The following is a 20,771-nucleotide window of genomic DNA, read 5'->3' on the forward strand; positions in this document are numbered from 1 at the left end:
CTAATGCTTCCTGTTTTTAAAAGTTGGATTTTTCCCCTTTTTTTTGTTTTCCCAATGTGCTGTAAAGTGGTACCTTGGCTGTGTACTTTTGTCACTGCAGGGAGCTGCTGCCAGCAAGGCTGGGGCAAAAGGGACCCTGGCCCTGGGAAGGGTGCTTTGTTTCGAGGATTCTCTGTTCCCATGGATGATGCTCTGCAAGACAGGCTCTTCACCATCCCATCCCATCCTATCCCATCCCAGCTCTCTGCCCTTATTCCACCTGCCCTTCTGCCTTGCCAGGCTCCCTTTCCCCCACGGCCAAGTGTGAGAGCCCCCAGGGCTTGGGATACCCATGGAGGACCCCCCAACACAGCACCTTCCACTGAAGCCTGGTATTGTGATCCACGTTAAACATCACCCATGATCCTGTTTTCCGGGGCGACTGCACCAGCATATTGCCAAAGCCACCATCGTGGAGGTGGCTCAGTGACGTTCCCACCCTGGAAGGGCCGGGATCCCGGGATCCCGCTTTCCCTGCCGCGGCTTTGCTGGGTGGCCCGTTCCTTCCAGAACATCTATTTTGGTCGCGTAAAACTTGCTGGGGAGCAGGGAACAGGGAACAGGCAGCGTGTGAATCACTCGGGGCCAACGGGTTTAAAAATAAACCCAAGCGGCGGCGAGGAGCAGCCGCCAAGCCCCCGGATTCCGGCAGGATTGTGATCCACACGTCCCAAACCCACCTGTGGACACGGCACTAGCCAGGGGGGTTTATTGGGACACACTTGCAGTGGCAGGCACGTGTGTGCATTGTGTGTGTGCTTGTAAACATATGTATGCTTGAAAAGTGCATGCTTGTAAACGTGTGCATTGTGTGTATGCATCATGTGTGTGCTTGTGAACACATGCACGTGCTTGCATACACATGATTATGGGTCCTCACACATGCACTTGTGACACATGCATAAGGGTCCTTGCACATACATGCACTTGTGTACAGGCTTGCACACCTGCATTAAGGGCCCTTGCATGTGTGCACACATGCACAAATGCGCTTGGTCACACATGCACAAATGTGCTTGGATGGGAGTCCTTGCACACATGCCCTCACACCTATGCACACCTCACACATGTGCATAGATGTCTCTGCATACATACACTTGTGCACGTGATGGCACACATGTTCATATGGATCCTTGCACACTTGCACATACATGGTTGTGGGTCCTTGCACACATGGACTCATGCACATGCTTGCACACACATGTATATGCACGCACACACATACGCACTTGCCCTCATGCTAAGGGGTCCTTGCACACGCTTGTACACATGTGCCTGTGGGTCCTTACAAACACATACATTCCTGTAGACACTTGCACACTTGCATGCACATGCAAATGCCCCCACACATCATTGCACAGAGTCACAGGCCTGAAGCCAGTCCCTTTGCATGTACTTACACACGTGTGCATTCTTGCAGCACCTGTATGTGCTCACACATGCTTGAACACATATGCACACATTTGTGTGGACTTGCATACGTTTGCACACATGCTCACACACGTGCACACAGTTGCACACACTCACACCCCTCCCCACTCTCGCACTCCTCTGCACAGGGGTGGCAGCACGCCGGGGAAGCCAGGCCTCCCCCCACCTGGCTGCTGCTTTGGGACTAATTAATTAATTAATGACAGCACCAGGTATTAAAGCCGCTCAGTCTAATTACAGATCTTTCGGGGTTACACGGAATGCAGGAGGGCAGTGCTTCCCTCCTCCCCCTTCTGGGGTAGCCCCAGGGGGGGCAACGGTGGCAGTGTGAAGTCCATGAAGGTGAAAATTTCAACAAAGTGTCCAAAAAAAACCCTTTTTGAGCCACCTCTTCCGTGTTTTTAAACCTTGCTCTGAGGTGGGGAAGACAGAGGGGTTAAGTCTGGAGCCTACTGAGAGCTGCAGTAGGGAAGGTGGGAGGCTGCTCAGCCCTTGGCCAGCCCTGACTGGGGCTGGGGGAATGACGGGGCAAAAGGGGGATGGAGGGGGTTGAGGGAGTGGAGGAGGGATGGAGGTGGGGGGGTATGATGGGGGTGATGAGGAGAAGGGGGAAGGGGAGGGACATAGGAAGTGATGGGGGTGATCGGGGAATGAGGGGAAAGGGGATACATGGCGGGCGATAGGGGGATGAAGGGTCGCAGGGCATGACAGGGGGTCATGGGGGCCATGGGAAGTGATGCGAGGGATGGGGAGGAGGACAGGGATGATGGGGAGGACGGGGGTCATGGGGGATCATAGGGGTTGATGGGCGTGATGGAGATGATGAGGGAGGGTGATGTGGGGTGATGGGAGGTGATGGGGGGTGAGGAGTATGACGGTCGTGATGGGGGTGATGGGGATGTTGAGGATGACGGGGGACGATGGGGGAGGGTGGTGGTGATAGGGGTAATGGGGTGATAGGGGTGATGGCGATGCTGGGGGATGATGGGGGGTGACAAGGATTCTCGGTGGAGGGGATGGTGGTGATGGTAATGACGGCGGTTGATGGAGGGTGATGGGGATGACGGGGTTGATGGGGGTGACGGGGGGCGAATGGGGGGTGCACGGGAGACGATGGATGCGGGAGGGTGACGGGGCGGGGGGAGTCGGGGGGGGTCGGGGTCAGCCCGGCGGGGGACAGCAGTGGGCGGAGCCGGGCCGCTCCCCGCCCCTCTTCCCGCCCCCCGCTTATGATTGGTCACCGCCCCCTCATTATGCTAATACAGCGCTCCTGGGCGGGGCCGTTCGGCTGACGTCACGGGCCCGCTGGCGGGCGCGGGCCGAGCCGAGCCGAGCCGAGAGGTGCCGAGCGGGGCGGTGCCGAGCGGTGCCGAGGCGAGCCGAGCGGTGCCGAGCGGTGCCGAGCGGTGCCGGGCGGTGCCGAGCGGTGCCCGTCGGGCGGGGCGGGGCGCGGAACGGGCCATGGCGGCGGCGGCGGCGGGCGAGGCGGCGGCGGCGGCGGCGGCGTTCAGCACCGCGAACAGCGGCCGGGTGAACGGGCTGAGCCGCCCGCCCGGCGCCATCGCCATGAAGGACCACGACGCCATCAAGCTGTTCGTGGGGCAGATCCCGCGCAACCTGGAGGAGAGCGACCTCAAGCCTCTCTTCGAGGAGTTCGGCCGCATTTACGAGCTCACCGTGCTCAAGGATCGCTTCACCGGCATGCACAAAGGTGCGGGGGCGGCGGGCCGGGGGACCCCCCGGGTGTGATGCCCTGACATGGGGCACCCAGGTGTGGGGCTGTCCTGAGGTGAGGTGGGACACCCTGAGGTGGGGGGCCGTCAGTGAGGTACCGCTCTGGTGGGATGCGCTGAGGTGGGGGGACCCCTCACTAAGGTACTGCTCTGATGGGATGCCCTGAGGTGGGGGGGACCCCTCAGTAAGGTAGTGCTCTGTTGGGATGCCCTGAGGTGGGGGGGACCCCTCACTAAGGTACTGCTCTGATGGGGCGCTCTGAGGTGTGGGGGACCCCTCAGCGAGGTACTGCTCTGTTGGGATGCCCTGAGGTGGGGGGACCCCTCAGTAAGGTACTGCTCTGGTGGGACACCACTGTGACGTGGCACCTGAGCATGGGCCACCGTGAGGCAGGACAGCCTGAGGTGGGGGGAGCCCCTCAGGTAAGGGGTCCAATCCCTCAGGTGGGACACCCCTGAGAGGAGGTAGCCCTCAGTTGGGACAGCCTGAGATGGAGCATCCTGACATAGGGGTACCCCTCAGATGGGATGCCCTGAGGGTGGGGACCCTCAGTTGTGGTACCCCTGAGGTGGGACAAACCAAGGTGGAGCACCCTGGTATGTAGGGGGATCTTGGGGGTGAAGATACCCCTGAAGTGGGACACCCTGAAGCAAAGGCACCCAAGTATGGGGCACCCGTTATATGGGACAGCCTGAGGTAGGACATCCCTGAGGTGAAGGCATCTGTGATATGAGGTGCCCCTCAGATGAGACAAGCTGAGGTTTGGCACCTAAGTGTGGGGCACCACTGAGGTGGGATGCCCTGAAATAGAGATACCTCTTGTGTGGGACATCCTGAGATGGAGCACCCTGAGACAGGAGTACCTAAGGTGGGATATCCCTGAGGTGGAGGCATCCATGAGGTGGGATAAGCTGAGGTACATATGGGATGCTTTGAGAGGGGGCACCACGATCTGGAAGTACCCCTGAGGTGGGACACGCTGGTATGGGGGCACCTCTGAGATAGGGGTACCCATGAGGTGATGCACTGCCGAAGTGGAGGTACTCCTGAGGTGGGACACCCAGAGGTGGGGCACCCAAATATGGGGCACCCCTCAGTTGAGTTACACATGAGCTGGAGGTACCCTTTACCTGGAAGGTACCTATAAGTGTGGGGCACCCCAAGGAGGGGAAACCCGTGGGCTGAAGGTATCCCCGAGTTGTCAGCACCCTTGGGTTTGAGCACCCTGAGGTAGGAACACCCCAGTATGGCACATCCTGATATATGGTCCCCCCTAAGATTGGGGTCCTCCTGAGGAAGAGGGGGGCACTCACCTGGGGTCAGGGTGCTGCTGTCTGACCTGGGGGCACCCCTGGGATCAGAGCGCCCCAGGGCAGGGAGCACCTGAGTGGATTTTAGGACATCTGCCTGGCTTGGGGGCACCTGTCTGGCATCAGTGCACTCACATGAGTTTTGTGCACCCCTGAAGCACCTTGGGATACAGGCCCCCAATGTGGATGGGGGCACCCCATGTCTGCATTGTGTCCCATGTGCCGTGGCACCATGACACGGCATGTGGAGTACCAGCATCCAGAGCAGTGACGCACCGACAGGGGTGACACAGGTACTGCTGAGGCTCTCCACTGCTCTCTGGGGTGTGCAGCACCAGAGCAGGGTCAGGGCAGCCCAGGTGTGACCCAGACAGGAGCCACAGGCTGTCACCAAGCCCCCATGCCACGGGCAGCACCTGGTTTGCTGGGACTTTCCTGGGAAGCCAAAACTTGGTGCCTGTGGATGCTGCCACATCGATGCCCTTCAGCCATGGGGCAGCTGCCTGGACTCTGTCATTCTTGGCACGGTGGCCTCCAACATTTCTCCAGGTGTCTCTGAAGCTGCTTGTGTGCCTGGATCAATGGGATTTGCACCTTTCCAGGCCCCCTCGGCATTTCCTCCAGTGCGGGCTTCAACGTCTGCGGCCCAGCCGCATGATTTAATTGCGGACACTCCTCTAATTTGAAGAGCATCCTCCCTCCCCGCGAGCCTCCGGAGCAGAACCGCTCCTGCGCCAGCCCTCCGAACTTCTCCGGAATGCCTGGGCATCGTCCACATTGTCGCCTGCAGGAAAAACAGGGAAAAAAAGCGAGAAAGAAGAGCGGAGAGCAGGAAGCCAACATGATTACAGATGGTAAACACTGGAAATGGCACCAGCACTGAGGCGAGCTGCTGTGCTGATCTCCCCTTCCCACCCACAGCGGGAGAATATTGATCCAGGGGGATCTCTACTTGTTCACCACGAGGGCAGATGTCCCCAACATCCCAAGGTGGGCAAGGGACCCCATCCCGCCGCATCCCCCCACCCTGCCGCCATGCTCCCTCTCCTCCCAGGCACGCTGATTGTACTTATTAAGAGTTATTAATACTTAATCAGCTGGCAGATTTAATTGTGCCAATATTAAAAATGCATCAATGTCAATTTTATTCATTAAATATTTACTTTGTTGAAGGGAAACTGTTTTGCTGCTGTTTTAATACTGCTTTCTGATGCTTTTGGATGTGACCCCAGCAAACTGGGGGGGAGCCCTCGGGGAGGGAGCGGCACAGTGGTGGCACAGGGACCAGGAATGCTTCAGGAGAGATGGAGGGAAGAGGACCGGACCCTGTCCCCAGGGCTCTCTCGTTGCTGCCAGCTCTGTGCGAGCGAGTGGCTCGGCAGCGTGAGTCAGCGTGGGAAAACCTCACCCCAGGCGTATTCCCAATTCCCAAAGCGCCATGATGTCGAAGGAGCCGGAGCGCCTTTGCCACATAAATCTCATCCCAAGGAGGATGCTCAGGGCTGGGAGAAGTGTGATGGCAAGACAGGGTGCACAGCCTTGACGCCTGGAGATCTGCTTCCTGGAGCACTTGGGCTGTGGCTTTCTCCAGGGCTGGGACTGGAGCACTGCTGTCCGTATGCTGCCTGCTCCTCCCTGGCTCCTTCCTCCACCCGTTGCTCCATCTCCCACCCTGTTCTGGGGGTGAGCTCTGACCCTGTATGTGCCCATCTGGGTGTAGAGTGCCAGTGTACCAGGATGCTGGATGCTGGATGCCATGGTGCCAGAGTGTCAGGGTGCTAGATGCTGTGGTGCTGAGGTGATGGATGCCACAGTGGTAGGGTGCCAGATCCCAGGTTGTAGACTGCCAGGGTGCCAGGATGTCAGGGTGCTGAGATGCTGGATGCCATGGTGCTGAGGTGCTGCATGCCACCATGCCAGGTTGCTGGGGTGCTGCGTGCCAGCATGCCAGGGTACCAGAGTGCTGGGATGCCAGATGCCACAGTGCCAGGGTTCTGGATGCCAGGGTATCAAGTGCCATGGTGCTGGGGTGTTGGATGCCACAGTACCAGGGTGCTGGGATGCTGGGTATCACAGTGCTGGATGCCAAGGTGCTGAGACACCACAGTGCCACCAGCCATGGCACCAGCTCCCTGTGTGCCTGGGGCTGTGGGGCAATGCCAGGCCAGACACTGACCCATTTCCCTGTCTTCACAGGCTGTGCCTTCCTCACCTACTGCGCCCGCGACTCTGCACTGAAGGCACAGAGTGCCCTGCACGAGCAGAAGACACTGCCAGGGGTAAGTGACACCAGGGGGTCAGGGTGAGTTGGGGCAGGGGCTGGTGACACCTCCCTGAAGCACAGGAGACTTAAGTGACACTGAGGTGGGCGAGTTGAGCTGGAACAGTGCCTGGTGACACCTGCCCAAGGCATGGGAGCCTTAAGTGACACCAGGGGATCGAGGTGAGGCAGGGTGGGGGCTGGTGACACCTCCCTGAGGCGCAGGAGCCACTTTCAGTGGCCGCAAACCGAGGCATCGATTTTCCAGCCGCCCCGTGCTGTTGCGCTTTCTGTGGGCTCCGACCTCCCGAGCTTAACAAAGTGAAAATAAATATTTAATTATTCGCCTAAATAAAAATCAATAGGCCCGCGGGTTGGCTGGGGAAAGAGCCGGGGCCTGTGAATATCAATTCCTGCCGCGGGTGCATGGAGCTGGCAGAGGGGGACGAGGTTTGTGGGGATGTGACTTCCTGAGCCATGCTCTCACCGGGGGGCGTGCATCAGTAGATTCAAGAGTTAACAGCCCACCTAAGCAGCCTAAAGGAGGCCGGGATCAGACCCTGCCTGGGGGTGCTCATCAGGCACACACGTGTGTGTATGGCTGCTGCCACGGCCTCTCGCTCAAGGGGGTGGGGGTGTGTGTGTAAGCTCAAGTGTGCACGTGGGTGTGCGGCACACGCCCCGCGGGGGCTCACAGCTGTGTTCGCCCCTCCATGTGTGTGCATACGGCAGTGCAGGGGGAGCTCACACGCCTGTGCCCATGCCAGTGCTTTCACTTGCATGTGCTCCCATCTGTGCCTGAGCACACCCTGTGAAGGTGCTCACACCTGCATATGCTCACCTGTCTGTGCCTGAGCACCCCTTCTGTGCTTGTGCACACCCCCATGTATGCACATGTGTACACTTGGGCACACACCTGTGTGTGCCTGTGAGCACACCTGTGTCTGTGCACACCTCTCTGCTTGTGCACACAAGCACACCTGTGCACACCCCTCCATACTTGTGCATCCCTCTTGTACCTGTGCTCAGCCCCATACCTGCTCACACACCTGTACCTGCTCAAACAGCTGTACCTGTGCTTACACCCTGTACCTGTGCACCTCCGTATCTGTGCTCACACACCTTGTACCTGTACTCGCACACCGACACCTGCGTCTGAGCACTCCCTGTAACTGCTCATACCACCTGTGCTCAGCCCGTATCTAAGCACCCCCTGTACATGTATTCACACACCTGCATCTGCACAACCCCTGTACCTGCTCATCCCCTGTAGCTGGACTCACACCTTCCCCTGTGCTCACACCTGTACCTGTATTCACACCCCTGTACCTGGTGACCCCCTGTACCTGCACACCCCCCATGTTCCCACCCTCGCCCCCCCAGCTCCGGCCAGGCCCCGCCTCCGGCGTGTCGGGGGACCAGGAGCGTCTCCAGGCGGCGGTGGGCGTGTCCCCATTTAGGCCACGCCCCCGGCTCGGCTAGGTGGGGCTGCTGTCGCCCCGCCCTGTGCCCCGCCCCCCGCGCGCCGCTGCGCGAGCCCAGCTGAATCCAGCCGAGCCGAACCGAACCCAGCCGTGCCGAGCCGAACCCAGCCGAGCTGAGCCAGGCCGAACCGAGCCGAGCCGAGCTGAGCCGAGCCGAGCTGAGCTGAGCCTGGCCGAGCCGCCTCGGGTGGAACCGAGCGCAGCCGAACCGCCTCGGTGGAGCCGCCGGTCCGGCCGGTCCGGCCATGCAGCTGCCGCAAGTGCCGGCGCCCGGGCCGCGGCCGCCCGTGCTGTGGGTGCCCGCCGGGTCCAAGATTCTCTGCATCGAGGTAGGGCCCCGCCTTTGTCTGCCGCCACCTCCGCTCCGCCCGACCCGGCCCGGCCCGGCACCGCCCGGCAGCCTCTGCCCGTGCCGGAGTGGGGGAGCTACACCGGGGGGGGGGCTGTAGGAGGGATGTGGGTGATGGCGAAGGGGTGTATCTGCTCCCGGGGATGCTGTGTGGGAGTGGGGGTGATGGCAAGGGTGTGGATCCTTGCTCCCGGCGATGGGCATGGAGGGGTGTTGGCGGGGGGATGATGGTGAGCAGGGCGTATCTGCACACGGGGATGTGGATATAGGGGTGTTGGTGAGGGGGTGCATCTGCTTCCAGGGATGAGCTGGGGATAGAGCAGTGTTGGTGATCAGGTGTATTCGCACACAGGGATGGGGGTTGTGAGTGTGGGTGTTGGTGATGGAGTGTATCTGAACCCAGGGATGGGGATGGGAATGAGGATGGAGCACTGTTGGTGAGGGGGTGTATCTGCTCCCAAGCATAGGATGGGGATGCAGCAATGTTGGTGATCAGGGTGTATTTGCACACAGGGATGGAGATGGAGAGGTGTTGATGAGGAGGCTGAATGTGCACACAGAGTGTATGAGTGGGCGTGTTGCAGGGTGTATCTGCACCCAGGGATGAGGATGGAGGGGTGTTGATGAGGGGGTGTATCTGCTCCCAGGGATGGGGTGGGTGGATATGGGTGTTGCAGGATGGATCTGTACCCAGGGATGAAGACTGGGGGTGTTGGTGACAGGGTGTATCTGCTCTCAGGGGTGGGTGTTGGAGATGGAGGAGTGATGGTGAGGAGGGTGTATTTGCACAGAGGAATGGGGTTGGAAGGGTGTTGGTGAGGGGATGTATCTGCACCCACAGATGGGGTGTGTAGGTGTGAGTGTTGCTGAGTAGGGTGTATCTGCACCCAGGGATGGAGTGCATGTGTTGGCGGGTGGTTGTTGGTGATGAGGGTGTATTTGCACTCAGAAATGGGGGTTGTGACTATTTCTGTGTGTTTGTGTGTTGCCAAGAGGTTGTATCTGCACCCAGGGACGGGGAAGGTGTCAGCAGGGGGTGTTGGTGGAGAGGTGTGTCTGCACCGGGGGGCTGTGTGTGGTGTGGGTGTCAGTGAGGAGGGTGTACAAGCACCCAGGGAATGACTGGGGTGTTTGCTGGGGGGGCTGTGTTTGCAGGCAGGGATGGAGGATGATGGTGAGGAGGTGTGTCTGCCCCCAGGGATGGTCTGCGGTGTGTGTTGGCTGGAGGGTGTATTTTTCCGCTGGGGTTTTTTGTGTGTGTGGTGCAGGTGTGCAAGGGGCAGTGCTTGGGGGGTGTTGCACCCACCGGCAGTGCAGGGGTGCATGTGTGCATTGGCAGGGGTACAGCTTTGCTCCGCTGGGTGTGCGCAGGTGGGTGTTGGGTGTGCAAGCACGTGGGTGTCTGTGTGTGTGTTAAGAGGAGCTGAGGGTGTCTTTGCCCCCAGAGGTGGTGACAGGAGTAGGTGCACGTGGTCTGGGGGAGTGGCAGCAGAGAGGGTGTGTGGGCACACCGGGTGTGACAGGGAGTGCAGGTGTGCACAGGTGTTGTGCCAGGCTCAGGTGTGCGTGGTGGCGGTGGGGATGCGGTGTGGGTGCTGCTGGGGGTGCCCATGAGCCTGCCCAAGGTGTACATGTGTCCGCAGAGGGCGCCTGGGGGCCCCGCTGTGGGTTCTGCTGCTGCAACAGGGAAACTGAGGCAAGGGCATTGTATCCTCAGCACTGGCTGTGCATCCCGGCGTGCATGCCCGTGGTTGTGCAGGATCCATGGTAGCAGGGAAGGTTCTTTGAGTATTGCATGGGTGTGTGGGTGCCCATGAGGACTGGGGCCATCCAGTTGCCTGCGGGGCTGGGTACGGTGGTGCGTGGCCACACGTGGGTGCGCAGCGGTGCTGGGACAGACGTGTCGTGTGCGCAGCGCTGCATGGACACAAGTGTGCAGCTCCAGAGGTGTATGGCTGTGCTGGGGGGATCGGGGCTGGGTGTGCTTGGAGGGTGCTGGGGGTCTGTGGTTGTGCTCAGAGATGTGCGGGGTGTTCCAGGATGGTCATGCACGTGCAGGATTGTGTGTTATCCCCAGTCCGGCTGTGTTCCCTCACTGTGGGTCACCCCCAGGGTACTGGCAAGGTTCCCATGATGAGTGACTGCCAGTACCATGGTTCCTGTCTCCCTGCACTGGGTACAGAGGGGCCAGGGGACCCTGAAGTGACATGGACACCAGGCTCTCACAGGCACTCACTGTTCCAGTGTCACCCGCCACCTCTGTCTCATTTGGATGCATGGTGGCCTGCCAGATCCTCTTGCTGTTGGTTTGTGAGGACAAGGAGGAAGAGGGTGATGCTGAGGAAGGATCAAAGGCCAGAAGTGACCATGTCCCACTGGACACATCCCCCAGCAGTGATTCACCATGGGCTGGCTCTGTCTGACACCCAGGCTCTTGGGAGGCTCCAAATTTGGGTGGGGAACAGTGCCTGAGCAAGTCAAGAGGTGGTTTAACAACGACTGGTGACCCCCTTAGCTATGGAACACCAATGGTTTGACCATGGGATGCGGTAGCTGGGGCTTTGTGGGCTGCTGGTGATGGTAGGTGCTGGAACACCCCAAGCAGGGTGTCACTATATCCTTGGGGTGGGGGAGATGGCTGGCAGTTGGGGGGGGATGAATGGATGGATGGGTGGATGCTGTGGGGATTGAAAGGTGGGTGGTGAGATGGGAGACAGGCAGGTGTAAGGGTGCTACAGGGATGGATAGGTTTTAGGTATATGGATGGGTGCTATGGGCATGGATGGGTGCTATGGGGATGGTTAGGTGCTATGGGAATGGATGTTGGAGGATGGCTGGATGAATCCTGGGGGAAGATGGGTGTATGGGTGCTGGTGCCCAGGATGGATGAATGGATGGACGGGTGTTGTAGGGTGGGCAGGTGGGTGTCAGGAGCTGGGGGAGATGCCTGTGTGGCTGTTTAGCTGTGGGAGGATGGATGGATGGCTGTGGCTGGTGGCTGGTGGCTGTGTGGACAGGGTGCAGGGGTGCTGTGGGGACAATCAGGAGGTCTGGGTGCCACAGGGGGTCACCGAGCACCCCATGGTAGGCACATGGTGATGCCAAGGGTGCCAAAACTCCCTTCTGGGGGTGTCTAGAACCGCCAGGGTGGTTTATCCCTGGTGTGGTGTAGCACCCCTGGGGTAGGTTAGCTGGTCCCTGAGGCCTGACATTTATAAACATCAGCCGCTCCCGGGGAATCAATACTGTTTAATAACCGGCAAGCGGAGACGGGAGACACATCAAAATGACACTCTGCGGCTCCGTAAATGTTATTCTAAATCATCCTCACTGGGTTTATTACATTAAGCATACAGCAGCGCGCATGGGAAATTTATTCCATCAAAGGCCATCATGCTGGCAAATGGGGCTGGTGGGTCAGTGGAGAGGGGCAGCCCCCCCAAAACGAGGTTCCCTCGTCCTGGCCATGGCAAGGGTGTGAGGGACAGCAGGGTGCTGAGTTTAGGGTCTTGGTGCTGTCACAGCTTCGTTAGTTTGCGGTGAGCCAAATCCTGCCCCGGCACAGGGTGGATATTTGGGGGACTGGTGACATAATGGGTGACACTGTGAGGTGTCCCTCAGTGCCGCCCTTGGCCACCCCATGACTCCTCGAGACTCAATCCCTTCCCTGGACCATCCCCAATTCTGCACTGACATTTTTCTCCATGTTTCCCTGGAGACGAGGTGGTTGCTGTGGAAACCTCCCTCCTCTTCTCTCTTCTCCATCCTCTTCCTCACCCTGATGTAGGGAGGACTGGCTCTGCCCCCACCCAGCACTGAAATTTAGGGACCCCCTTCAGGGGTGCGGTGGGGGGCACCTGGGATGGGGGTGCACACGCACATGGGGGTGACTGTCCCCGTGTGTGCTCAAGGCGTGTTCATGTGCACACCCCCGCGCTGTCATGTGTGACATCTCACCGTTGCCGTGGCGACCCCATCGAGCACATGGCTCAGGCGCCGCAGCATCGCGGGGGAAGCACGCTTGTTGCCATGGAAACGGCCATAATTGTAGCATTTTTCGGCTAAAAGAGGGGGAAAAGGAGGGGGAGAGAAGAGGAGAAATGGCTCCATGGGGCAGCGGGCCAGGGATGTGCCTGTCAGCCCGGTGTGTCCTGCTGCACATGGGTGTCACGCTCACAGGTGCACACAGCGGTGACGAGGAGGAGGCCAGATTTGAGTGAGGTTTGGGAAAAGGAGGGTGGTGCCGGAGGGACCGGGGCAGGCAGGGTGCTGCTGCTGCCTCTGCAGTCCTTTGCAGTCGAGGAAAGTAGGCAGGCGGCCAAGCCTGGCACCAGTGGCCCCGCGGGCGCCTGCAGCACTAGGTGCCCATCTCTGGGGTCAGAGCATCACCCTCCGCACATGGCATTCCCAGGTCGCCCTGGCCACAAGCCCTGAACCTGTTCTTGCAAGTCCTTCCCCTTTTCCCTGGCTCCCTGTGCCAGTCGTTGGCCAAATCCTGCTGATCCCCATGGAACGGGTTCAGGGGGCACTGACCACCCGTTCTCACTTTGTTGCAGATGAACCGCCCCATCCAGGTGAAGCCGGCCGACAGCGAAGGCCGAGGAGGTAGGTCCCCCATTCCCCAGCTGCCTGGCACAGGCAGCGGGGCACAGGGTCACCCAGGGGATGATGGGGGACACGGTGGCATCATGGGGGCTGCTGCGTAAAGGTTGGTTTGCAGAGAAACCCAGGAAAGGAGCTGCCTTTGCTGGTGGCATCCAAACATGAGTGCAGAGCAAATGCTATCGCCTCTCCCCTTGCCTGGTCAGCTGGGGGGAACACCCTGACATCATCCTGGGAATGTCCTGACATCATACTATGAGCATCCCAACATCCTGGGGGACAGAACGCCAGCCAACCACTCTCTCTCACTACCTTGATTTACCAAACAACCCAATTCCCTGTGCAGAGCTGCCTGTGGGGACTCTGGGGCAGAAGTTGGCTGCACATGGCCCAAGCCCCTCTCAGGCTACCACCACCCCAAATTCTTTGTGAGCATTTGCCACTCATGGGGCTGTGGCACTGCCAGGCTGAGGTGATCATTTGGGCAAAATCGTAGGAATTGGATCAAAATCCCACATCTGCTGTGTTGCTGGGCAGGTAGGCACTATCGGACATGCAGCATGTTCCCGTGGGGCTGCCTGCCCTTGGCAGGATGGCCAGGGTAGATGCCCTCCCTATCCAAACCCTGTTATTAAACACACCGGGAGCTGGTCCCAGCATGTCCCAGAGGGAGCTGGCAAATAAATTACCCATTTACTGAGTGTAATTGGTGAAGGACTAAAAATCGATGGGTGAGCTGGGGCTCCCAGCTCCGGCCCCCTCACCCAGGAGGCGATGCTGGGCTGCCCAGCCTGCTCCCCCCGGAAGATGGCTTATGTTTAACTAGACAACACACGAGCCCTATTCCCTTAACTAATTTTCCTGGTACCTTAACAGACAGAGCATTCATCGTCTCCTGCCATTATTTATTTATTTCCCCGGCAACGCTCTTGACAGGGCACCTTATTTTCTTTGTCAAATGCCATTAGCGTGCGGCAGGAGCGTGCGGCCGCACAAGACAGATGCTGGTAATAATAATGAAATTCTCATTATTTACTCTCCCTTTTCTTGTGTTTGGGTTATTGATGTCCCCTGGGCACGGCCGGAGGCTGCGGGTTGTTCTGTGAGTCGATCATACGAAGGCGATCGCTGCTGGTTTGTGGGTTCTCTTTGTTCCCACCGCATCCTACCCCAGTGCTGGGGGAGCCAGCCTCCCCCCATCCCTGGGAAAGCCCCAACTCTACTCCCTAAAGCAGTGGCTCTTCCAATATTCACACCTCAGCAATTTTTCCACAGGAGAGGCTTTCCCACTCTAAGTGTTTAGTAGGATGGAGATGATAAACCCAGCACCTTCTCCATAGGATCGGTGTTGCTCCCTCTCTCTGGTGTCACTCGGCTCTTTCCCCTCCCTACACCATTTGTGATGAGGGGTTGGGATGGTGAGTGACCTCCCATTCTCTGACGGGCTTGGTTTTGTTTTTAGAAGACAGGAAGCTCTTTGTGGGCATGCTGGGGAAGCAGCAGAGCGAGGACGATGTCCGCCGCCTCTTCGAGCCCTTTGGCCAGATTGAGGAGTGCACCATCCTCCGAGGGCCTGATGGAGCCAGCAAAGGTGGGCTTTGTGGCACTGAGTGGGCACCCTGTGGACCCGCAATGGCCAAATCCAACCTGTCCCATGTTCCCTCTGTTCCCTTAGGTTGTGCCTTTGTGAAGTATGGCAGCCACGCCGAGGCACAGGCTGCCATCAACAGCCTGCACGGCAGCCAAACCATGCCGGTAAGTGCCAGGCTCGCACCCTGCCCCAGCCAACCCCGCGCTGCCTGCCTAATCCAATCACCAACTAATTTGATCCTCAGTCTAATTGGATCAAAATCCTACAGACCGGCAATTTGTTGGCCACATCACCCCAGGTTCCTCCTTGCCAGGGTGCTGAGCCCCAGAGGTGGGAGCGTAGGGCTAATTCTCTCCATGCCAGAGAAAGGGGCATTTTAATTAATGCTGAAGGTCAGAATTATGAACAAGGAAGGGGAAAGGAAGCAGAGGTCAGGGAGCTGCCACCGGGGAGAAAAAACGGCTATAATTGAACTTCACATTGATCGTTGGTTGCTGCTGCCAAGCTGGGCAGCGTCCCCAGGCTGAGGATGCTGCCGATGCTGTGAGCCAGCACCCCTGGCAAGGACACATTCTGGGGGCATTGCCGTGGTCCCACCATCAGCCCCATCTTCCCCCTGCCTCAGGGCGCCTCATCCAGCCTGGTGGTGAAGTTTGCGGACACAGATAAGGAGAGGACCCTGCGGCGGATGCATCAGATGGCAGGGCAGCTGGGTATCTTCAACCCCATGACCATCCAGTTCGGCGCCTACGGGGCCTACACGCAAGCGGTAGGAGCTGGTGCAGACCGGGGGCTTTGGGGGAGCCCCATGGGTGGGCAGGCTGTTTAGCCCATAATAGCACCTGTGCCAGGGGGTGTGGATGCATGTTAGGGCTGGTGTATCCCTGTTTAGGGGCACACACAGCTGAGCTGAGGGTGGCTGTAAGGTGCAGTGGTCCCATATTTAGCATCACCAAGACCTCCTCCTGTCCCCAGGAGGCAGCGGGTGGCATTTATCCCTCCGAATCCATCCAAAGCGGAGATGCTGATTTACCCTCCCCTCTCACTCCTTCATTCCGCCTCTCACTCTCTGTCCCCTTTCCCCCTTTCTTTCCCAAAGATCATGCAGCAGCAGGCAGCCCTGATGGCGGCTGCGCAGGGCACCTGCCTCAATCCCATGGCCGCTATCGCCGCCGCCCAGATGCAACAAATGGCCGCCTTCAACGTCAGCGGGCTGGTGGCTGCCCCGCTCACCCCCTCTTCAGGTAGGACTCCCGCGTTTGCCTCTTGGCACCTTCGGGGGGCGCTCTCGGGGTGATGCCGGCGCTGACGCCGTGCTCCCGCAGGTACGAGCACCCCTCCGGGGATCAGCACGGCGCCGGTGCCCAGCATCGCCACGCCCATCGGGGTGAACGGCTTCAGCCCGCTGCCGCCCCAGACCAACGGGCAGCCTGCCTCCGAGACCATCTACACCAACGGCATCCACCCCTACCCAGGTACCCTCCTCCTGCCCGCCCGGGTTTCCGCCGCAGCCCCCGGGGCTGGGGGTGTGTGCTTGGTTCGTGCCAGACGATCCAGGGCTGCTCCCCGTCCCAGGAAGAAGCTGGATGAGCCAGCCCTGTGTTCCTGTGGCATTACTGCTGGGAGGAGGGAATTCGGCCCAGGAGCAGCTCTGCCCCTCCGTGGCGGTGCTTGGCCAGGAGCCTTTCCCGTGGGAGCTGTGCATGCATCCCTGACTTTCTCTGGCTTATTCTGTCTTCTTTCTGCTTTCTCTTCTCTTTCCAGCTCAAAGCCCCACGGTGGCAGACCCCCTCCAGCAGGCCTATGCCGGCATGCAGCACTATGCAGGTCTCAAACTTTGCTTTCCACTCCTTCCCTTTCTGCCCTCTTTGCTCCTCACCCTTATTTTTGGGAGGTGAACACCCTGGGGTGGAACGCTGAATTGGGGCAGTGTATTTGGGCACGGATTAATGAGGGGAGCACCAGATGCTGTGCCCTGTCAGGAGCTCCATCATGACGATGCTGATGAAAGCACCGTCCCCTCATCCCACTGGCTCCTGCCATGTCCCCCAGTGCAAATTTTGGATAGTGCAAAGTGAATTTTAATACCCATGGGGCTGAGAGAACTCTGTGAGGGACACCTGGCAGTGGTACTGAAGAGAGGGGGTGAGGTTTGGGAAGTGACAGTGAGCCAGTTCCACACCAAGACACCAAAAGTCTTTGGATGTCCATCACATGACCAAATCTGATGGCCAAGGACATGGGCCACGGAGGGAAGGGAGTCAGAACCTCCCATGGAAGTACACCAAGCCCAGGAGCCATTTAATTAGGAGCACTGACAGCAACGTCTGGATTTGGAACAGAAAATCAAGTTTTGGACCCCAAATTTTTGGGGGTTTTCAACCAGAAGTACCATCTTTCCTCAGCTTTGAGGCCATGTTACTGCTATCACCAGCATCCCTCCTGGGAGAGCTGTTCCCACATCCCTGGTGTGTCAGGAGGGGTGGGAAAGGCAGAGCCAGCAGCCCTGGGGCAGGTGGCAGCAGGGGACATGCCTGTCCCAGCCCTTTCCATGGCTGGGGCAGGTGCTGTGGCCTCAGCTCCGTGTTTCTCTCTTCCAGCAGCTTATCCCACTGCCTACGCACCCATCAGCCAAGCCTTTCCCCAGCAAGCACCCCTCATCCCGCAGCAGCAGCGAGAAGGTGAGGGGTGGGGGTCACCCTGCGTGGGGCCTCAGTGGTGGCTCCTCAGTGTCCCCCTGGGGTGACCCCACCTCGTGGCTGACGTGTCCTGTTCTTTGTGTGTCACCCAGGTCCCGAGGGCTGTAACCTGTTTATTTATCACCTGCCCCAGGAGTTCGGGGATGCGGAGCTCACGCAGATGTTTCTGCCTTTTGGCAACGTCATCTCTGCCAAAGTCTTTGTGGACCGTGCCACCAACCAGAGTAAATGCTTTGGTAAGTCTCGGGGTGTCCCAGCTCAGGGCTCCAGCTCTTCCCAGTCCCCAGCTTGAGGTTCCAGCTATCCTTAACATTGCAGCTTGGAGCTCTGGCTCTTCCTCAACATCCCAACTCCAGCTCAGGGATTTGTATATCCCTCTCATAGACCTCAGTGTCCCCACAGACCCTGTCAGCTTCGTGTTCCCATAGACTCTTTCACTGTGGTGTCTTTGGAGGCCACATCACCTCAGGGTCTCTGCAGACCTGGCCTCCAGATGTCCCCTGAGCCCACATATCCCATTTTGGTGTCCCCACAGACCCCATCACCCTGGTATCTCCACAGACCTGTAGACCTTGGTGTCCCCACAGACCCTGTCACCTCAGTGTCCCTGCAGCCTCCATCACCTTGGTGTCCCCACAGACCCCATCACCTCAGTATCCTGGCAGCCCCTATCACTTTAACAGACCCTGTCACCCCAGTGACCCCACAAATCCCATCCTGTAGTGTCCCTGCAGAGCACTCCAGTGTCCTGTGGACCCTCTTATGCTGCTGTCCTCACAGCCCTGTCATCTCAGTGTCCCTGCAGGCCTCAGTGTCCCTGCAGTTCCATCACCTATCACCCAGTCTGCTGCAATATGGGGCTGTGCTTTTACCCCGGGAGCCCCTCTCCTAGCACACCCAAACCAGGAGCATCCCGCAGGATTTCAGTGCCTGGGTTCAGGCAAGGCAGCTGCCTGTGATGTGTGCGGTGACAGCCCCGTGTCCCCTCGCCACCAGGTTTCGTCAGTTTTGACAATCCGACGAGCGCTCAGGCGGCCATTCAGGCTATGAATGGCTTCCAGATCGGCATGAAGAGGCTAAAAGTGCAGCTAAAGCGGCCGAAAGACGCCAACAGACCCTACTGACCCCAGCTCAGCCTGCGGAGAGGTGAGGGGGCCTGGCCCTGGGGGATGTGGCGGTCATGGAGTGTCCTCACGTTACACCCCCAAGCGTGTGCAGGGATCTCTGCCTGGGACCACCCACCCAGTCTCTCCCCCTGTCCTTCCCTCCCTCCATCCCCCAGGAACAGACTGACAGCCCCTTCCTTCTGTTTCAGGTCGGACGTCCCGCGGTGTCTGACGACTTTCCCCTTCCCCAAGTGCAGTATCCAAACCCGTAACTCTCTTTCTTTGCAACACATCCCGGAGGAGGAAGAGGAGGAGGAAGAGGTGAAGAAAACAGCAAAGAAGAGAGTGTTTTGGTCGTAGCTTTTCCTTTTTTGAATTTTTTCCCGAACTGGTCTTGTTTGTTGTTTAATGAGAACGAGAGGAAGATGAGGAAGCAGGGGAGCGATGCGGTGCTGGGGCTGCGATTCGCTGCCGGCCGCTCGCCAGGACTCACCAGATCCCTCGCCGGGAGCAAGGCCGATGGCTCCGGGCAGCCGGGCCACGATCTACCTTTGTTTTTTGGGGTTTTTTTTAAAGCACTCATTTGCTGCTACCGATTTCCCAGGAGAAACGAGGAAAAGAGGCTCCAAATGGATTCTTAAACCAAAGCCGGTGGGACGGGACCAGCCTCGGGCGCTTCACCTGGAGGATGCTTGTTTGGAAAATAAAGAAAAACGGCAAGATTTTCCTTTTTCCCTGCATTGGGGGAAAAAAAGATGGATCAAAGTATGTTGGACTTATAGAAGATATATATAAATAAGTATATATATATATATATCCCATGGAGCAGGGTGGCGGGACACGCGCTTCCCCTGCTTGTCACTGGCACAGGGACATAGGATTACTTGTTTCAGAGTCATATCATTCCTTAGAGTTTAGGGACCAAAGGACTATTGCTTTTTTTAAATATATCTATAAATAAATTAATTTAAAAAAAAACAAACAAAACACACAAAAAAAGTCGGGAAAGGAGGAGAAAATCCAACAAAAATTCAGACGGTTGAGTAAAACCCTCGGGCATTCAGAGCCACGAGTGTTTCCTACAGGGCTTGGATTTGGGGGGCTCAAGGGCTCGGTTTTGGGGCCAATTCGTGGCTGGGGACTGGGGGGATGCAGAGGGGATTTTTTGGGGGGGCTGCAGTGGCTCCCCCAGCTCCACGGCCCAGGGGAGTCAGAGCCCCTCGGTTGCCTCTGGCAGAGGGTGGAGTGATGTGGTTCTTTGCATTTTGGGTTGGTTTGGGGGGATTTTGGGTTGGGGTTTTTTTTTCAGCCAAAAAAAACTTAAAAAAAAGAGAAAAATGTGAGGTTTCGGCTGAAACTAAGCAAAGCTAAATAAACTTATTTTGTCAAAATCGTCACCTTGGTTGGTTCTTTGGAGTAATCATTGCCATGTCCACCACCCAAACGCAACACTGGGGATTGTTTATGGCCAGCTCAGCTCCATCTGGGCCAGAGCATCAGGAATTGTGAAAGGACCACAGGCCTCTCTTTTTATTTGCTTTGTCCCAGAAGTTGCTATTTTTTGGAGGAATTCACCCTGGCTGCAGAGGGGATCAGGACAGGACACAGCCCTATGGTTTCATTCATCTTTCAAGAGACAGAGGAGCTTCAGAGGGATGTGGCCATGTCCCATGGGATGTCCCTTCACACCTGTGGGTACAGCAGAGCAACTGTTGTGATCCTGGGAAAGGGATTTATTTTTCATTTGAGGAGGGAGAAAAACCCCTAACCCCACAAATTTAAGCAAAAGCCCCCCCAAGGCGTGGGTGGCAGGGCCAAGGCAAGGGAATGGCCGCTGGCCCAGGTTTGGGATGCCCTTGGGAACATGGAGCAGCTGGTGTGGGACAGGTGGGGATGGACAGATGTTGGGATCTGTCCAGGGGCGACAGAAGGCAGGGACATGACAGAGGTGACACTGAGTGCACGCACTGGTGTGATGAGCCTGTCAGGATTCAGGTGGTGACTGTACCAAAACCAGGATAATTCTTACATGGATTCTTAAATTCCATCATAAATCCTGACTGAAATTGTGGCCTTGCGCTGCCGTGACCGACCTGGAGAGTCCCTGGACTGTGGGGACCTGCAGTACCCAGCCCCCTCTGCCTGTGCTGAGCCTTGGCAGCCTCT

At 58.1% G+C, this 20,771-nt stretch overlaps 1 protein-coding gene across 7 annotated transcripts; it reads left to right on the plus strand.

Moving 5' to 3' along the window:
- Positions 1-2,778: 2,778 nt before the first annotated feature.
- CELF6 (CUGBP Elav-like family member 6) lies at positions 2,779-20,002 on the plus strand. Of its 7 annotated transcripts, none has more exons than XM_085071078.1 (13): positions 2,781-3,181; positions 6,711-6,793; positions 13,164-13,212; positions 14,675-14,800; positions 14,885-14,964; positions 15,426-15,569; positions 15,900-16,044; positions 16,126-16,275; positions 16,565-16,627; positions 17,401-17,481; positions 17,592-17,735; positions 18,496-18,645; positions 18,815-20,002. In XM_085071078.1, exons 1-12 carry the CDS (start codon positions 2,932-2,934, stop codon positions 18,621-18,623), a joined length of 1,443 nt encoding a protein of 480 aa, XP_084927204.1. In that variant the 5' UTR covers positions 2,781-2,931; the 3' UTR covers positions 18,624-18,645; positions 18,815-20,002. The 7 variants fall into 7 exon arrangements, with proteins under 7 accessions (XP_084927205.1, XP_084927206.1, XP_084927204.1 ...); XM_085071076.1 differs by having other exon boundaries at positions 2,783-3,181; positions 14,672-14,800; XM_085071077.1 differs by having other exon boundaries at positions 2,783-3,181; positions 14,672-14,800; positions 17,404-17,481.
- The last annotated feature ends 769 nt before the right edge of the window (positions 20,003-20,771 follow it).

This window comes from Lichenostomus cassidix, chromosome 10 (assembly GCF_008360975.1).
Source record: "Lichenostomus cassidix isolate B80296 chromosome 10, HeHo_3.0, whole genome shotgun sequence".
NCBI classification, from domain to species: domain Eukaryota; kingdom Metazoa; phylum Chordata; class Aves; order Passeriformes; family Meliphagidae; genus Lichenostomus; species Lichenostomus cassidix.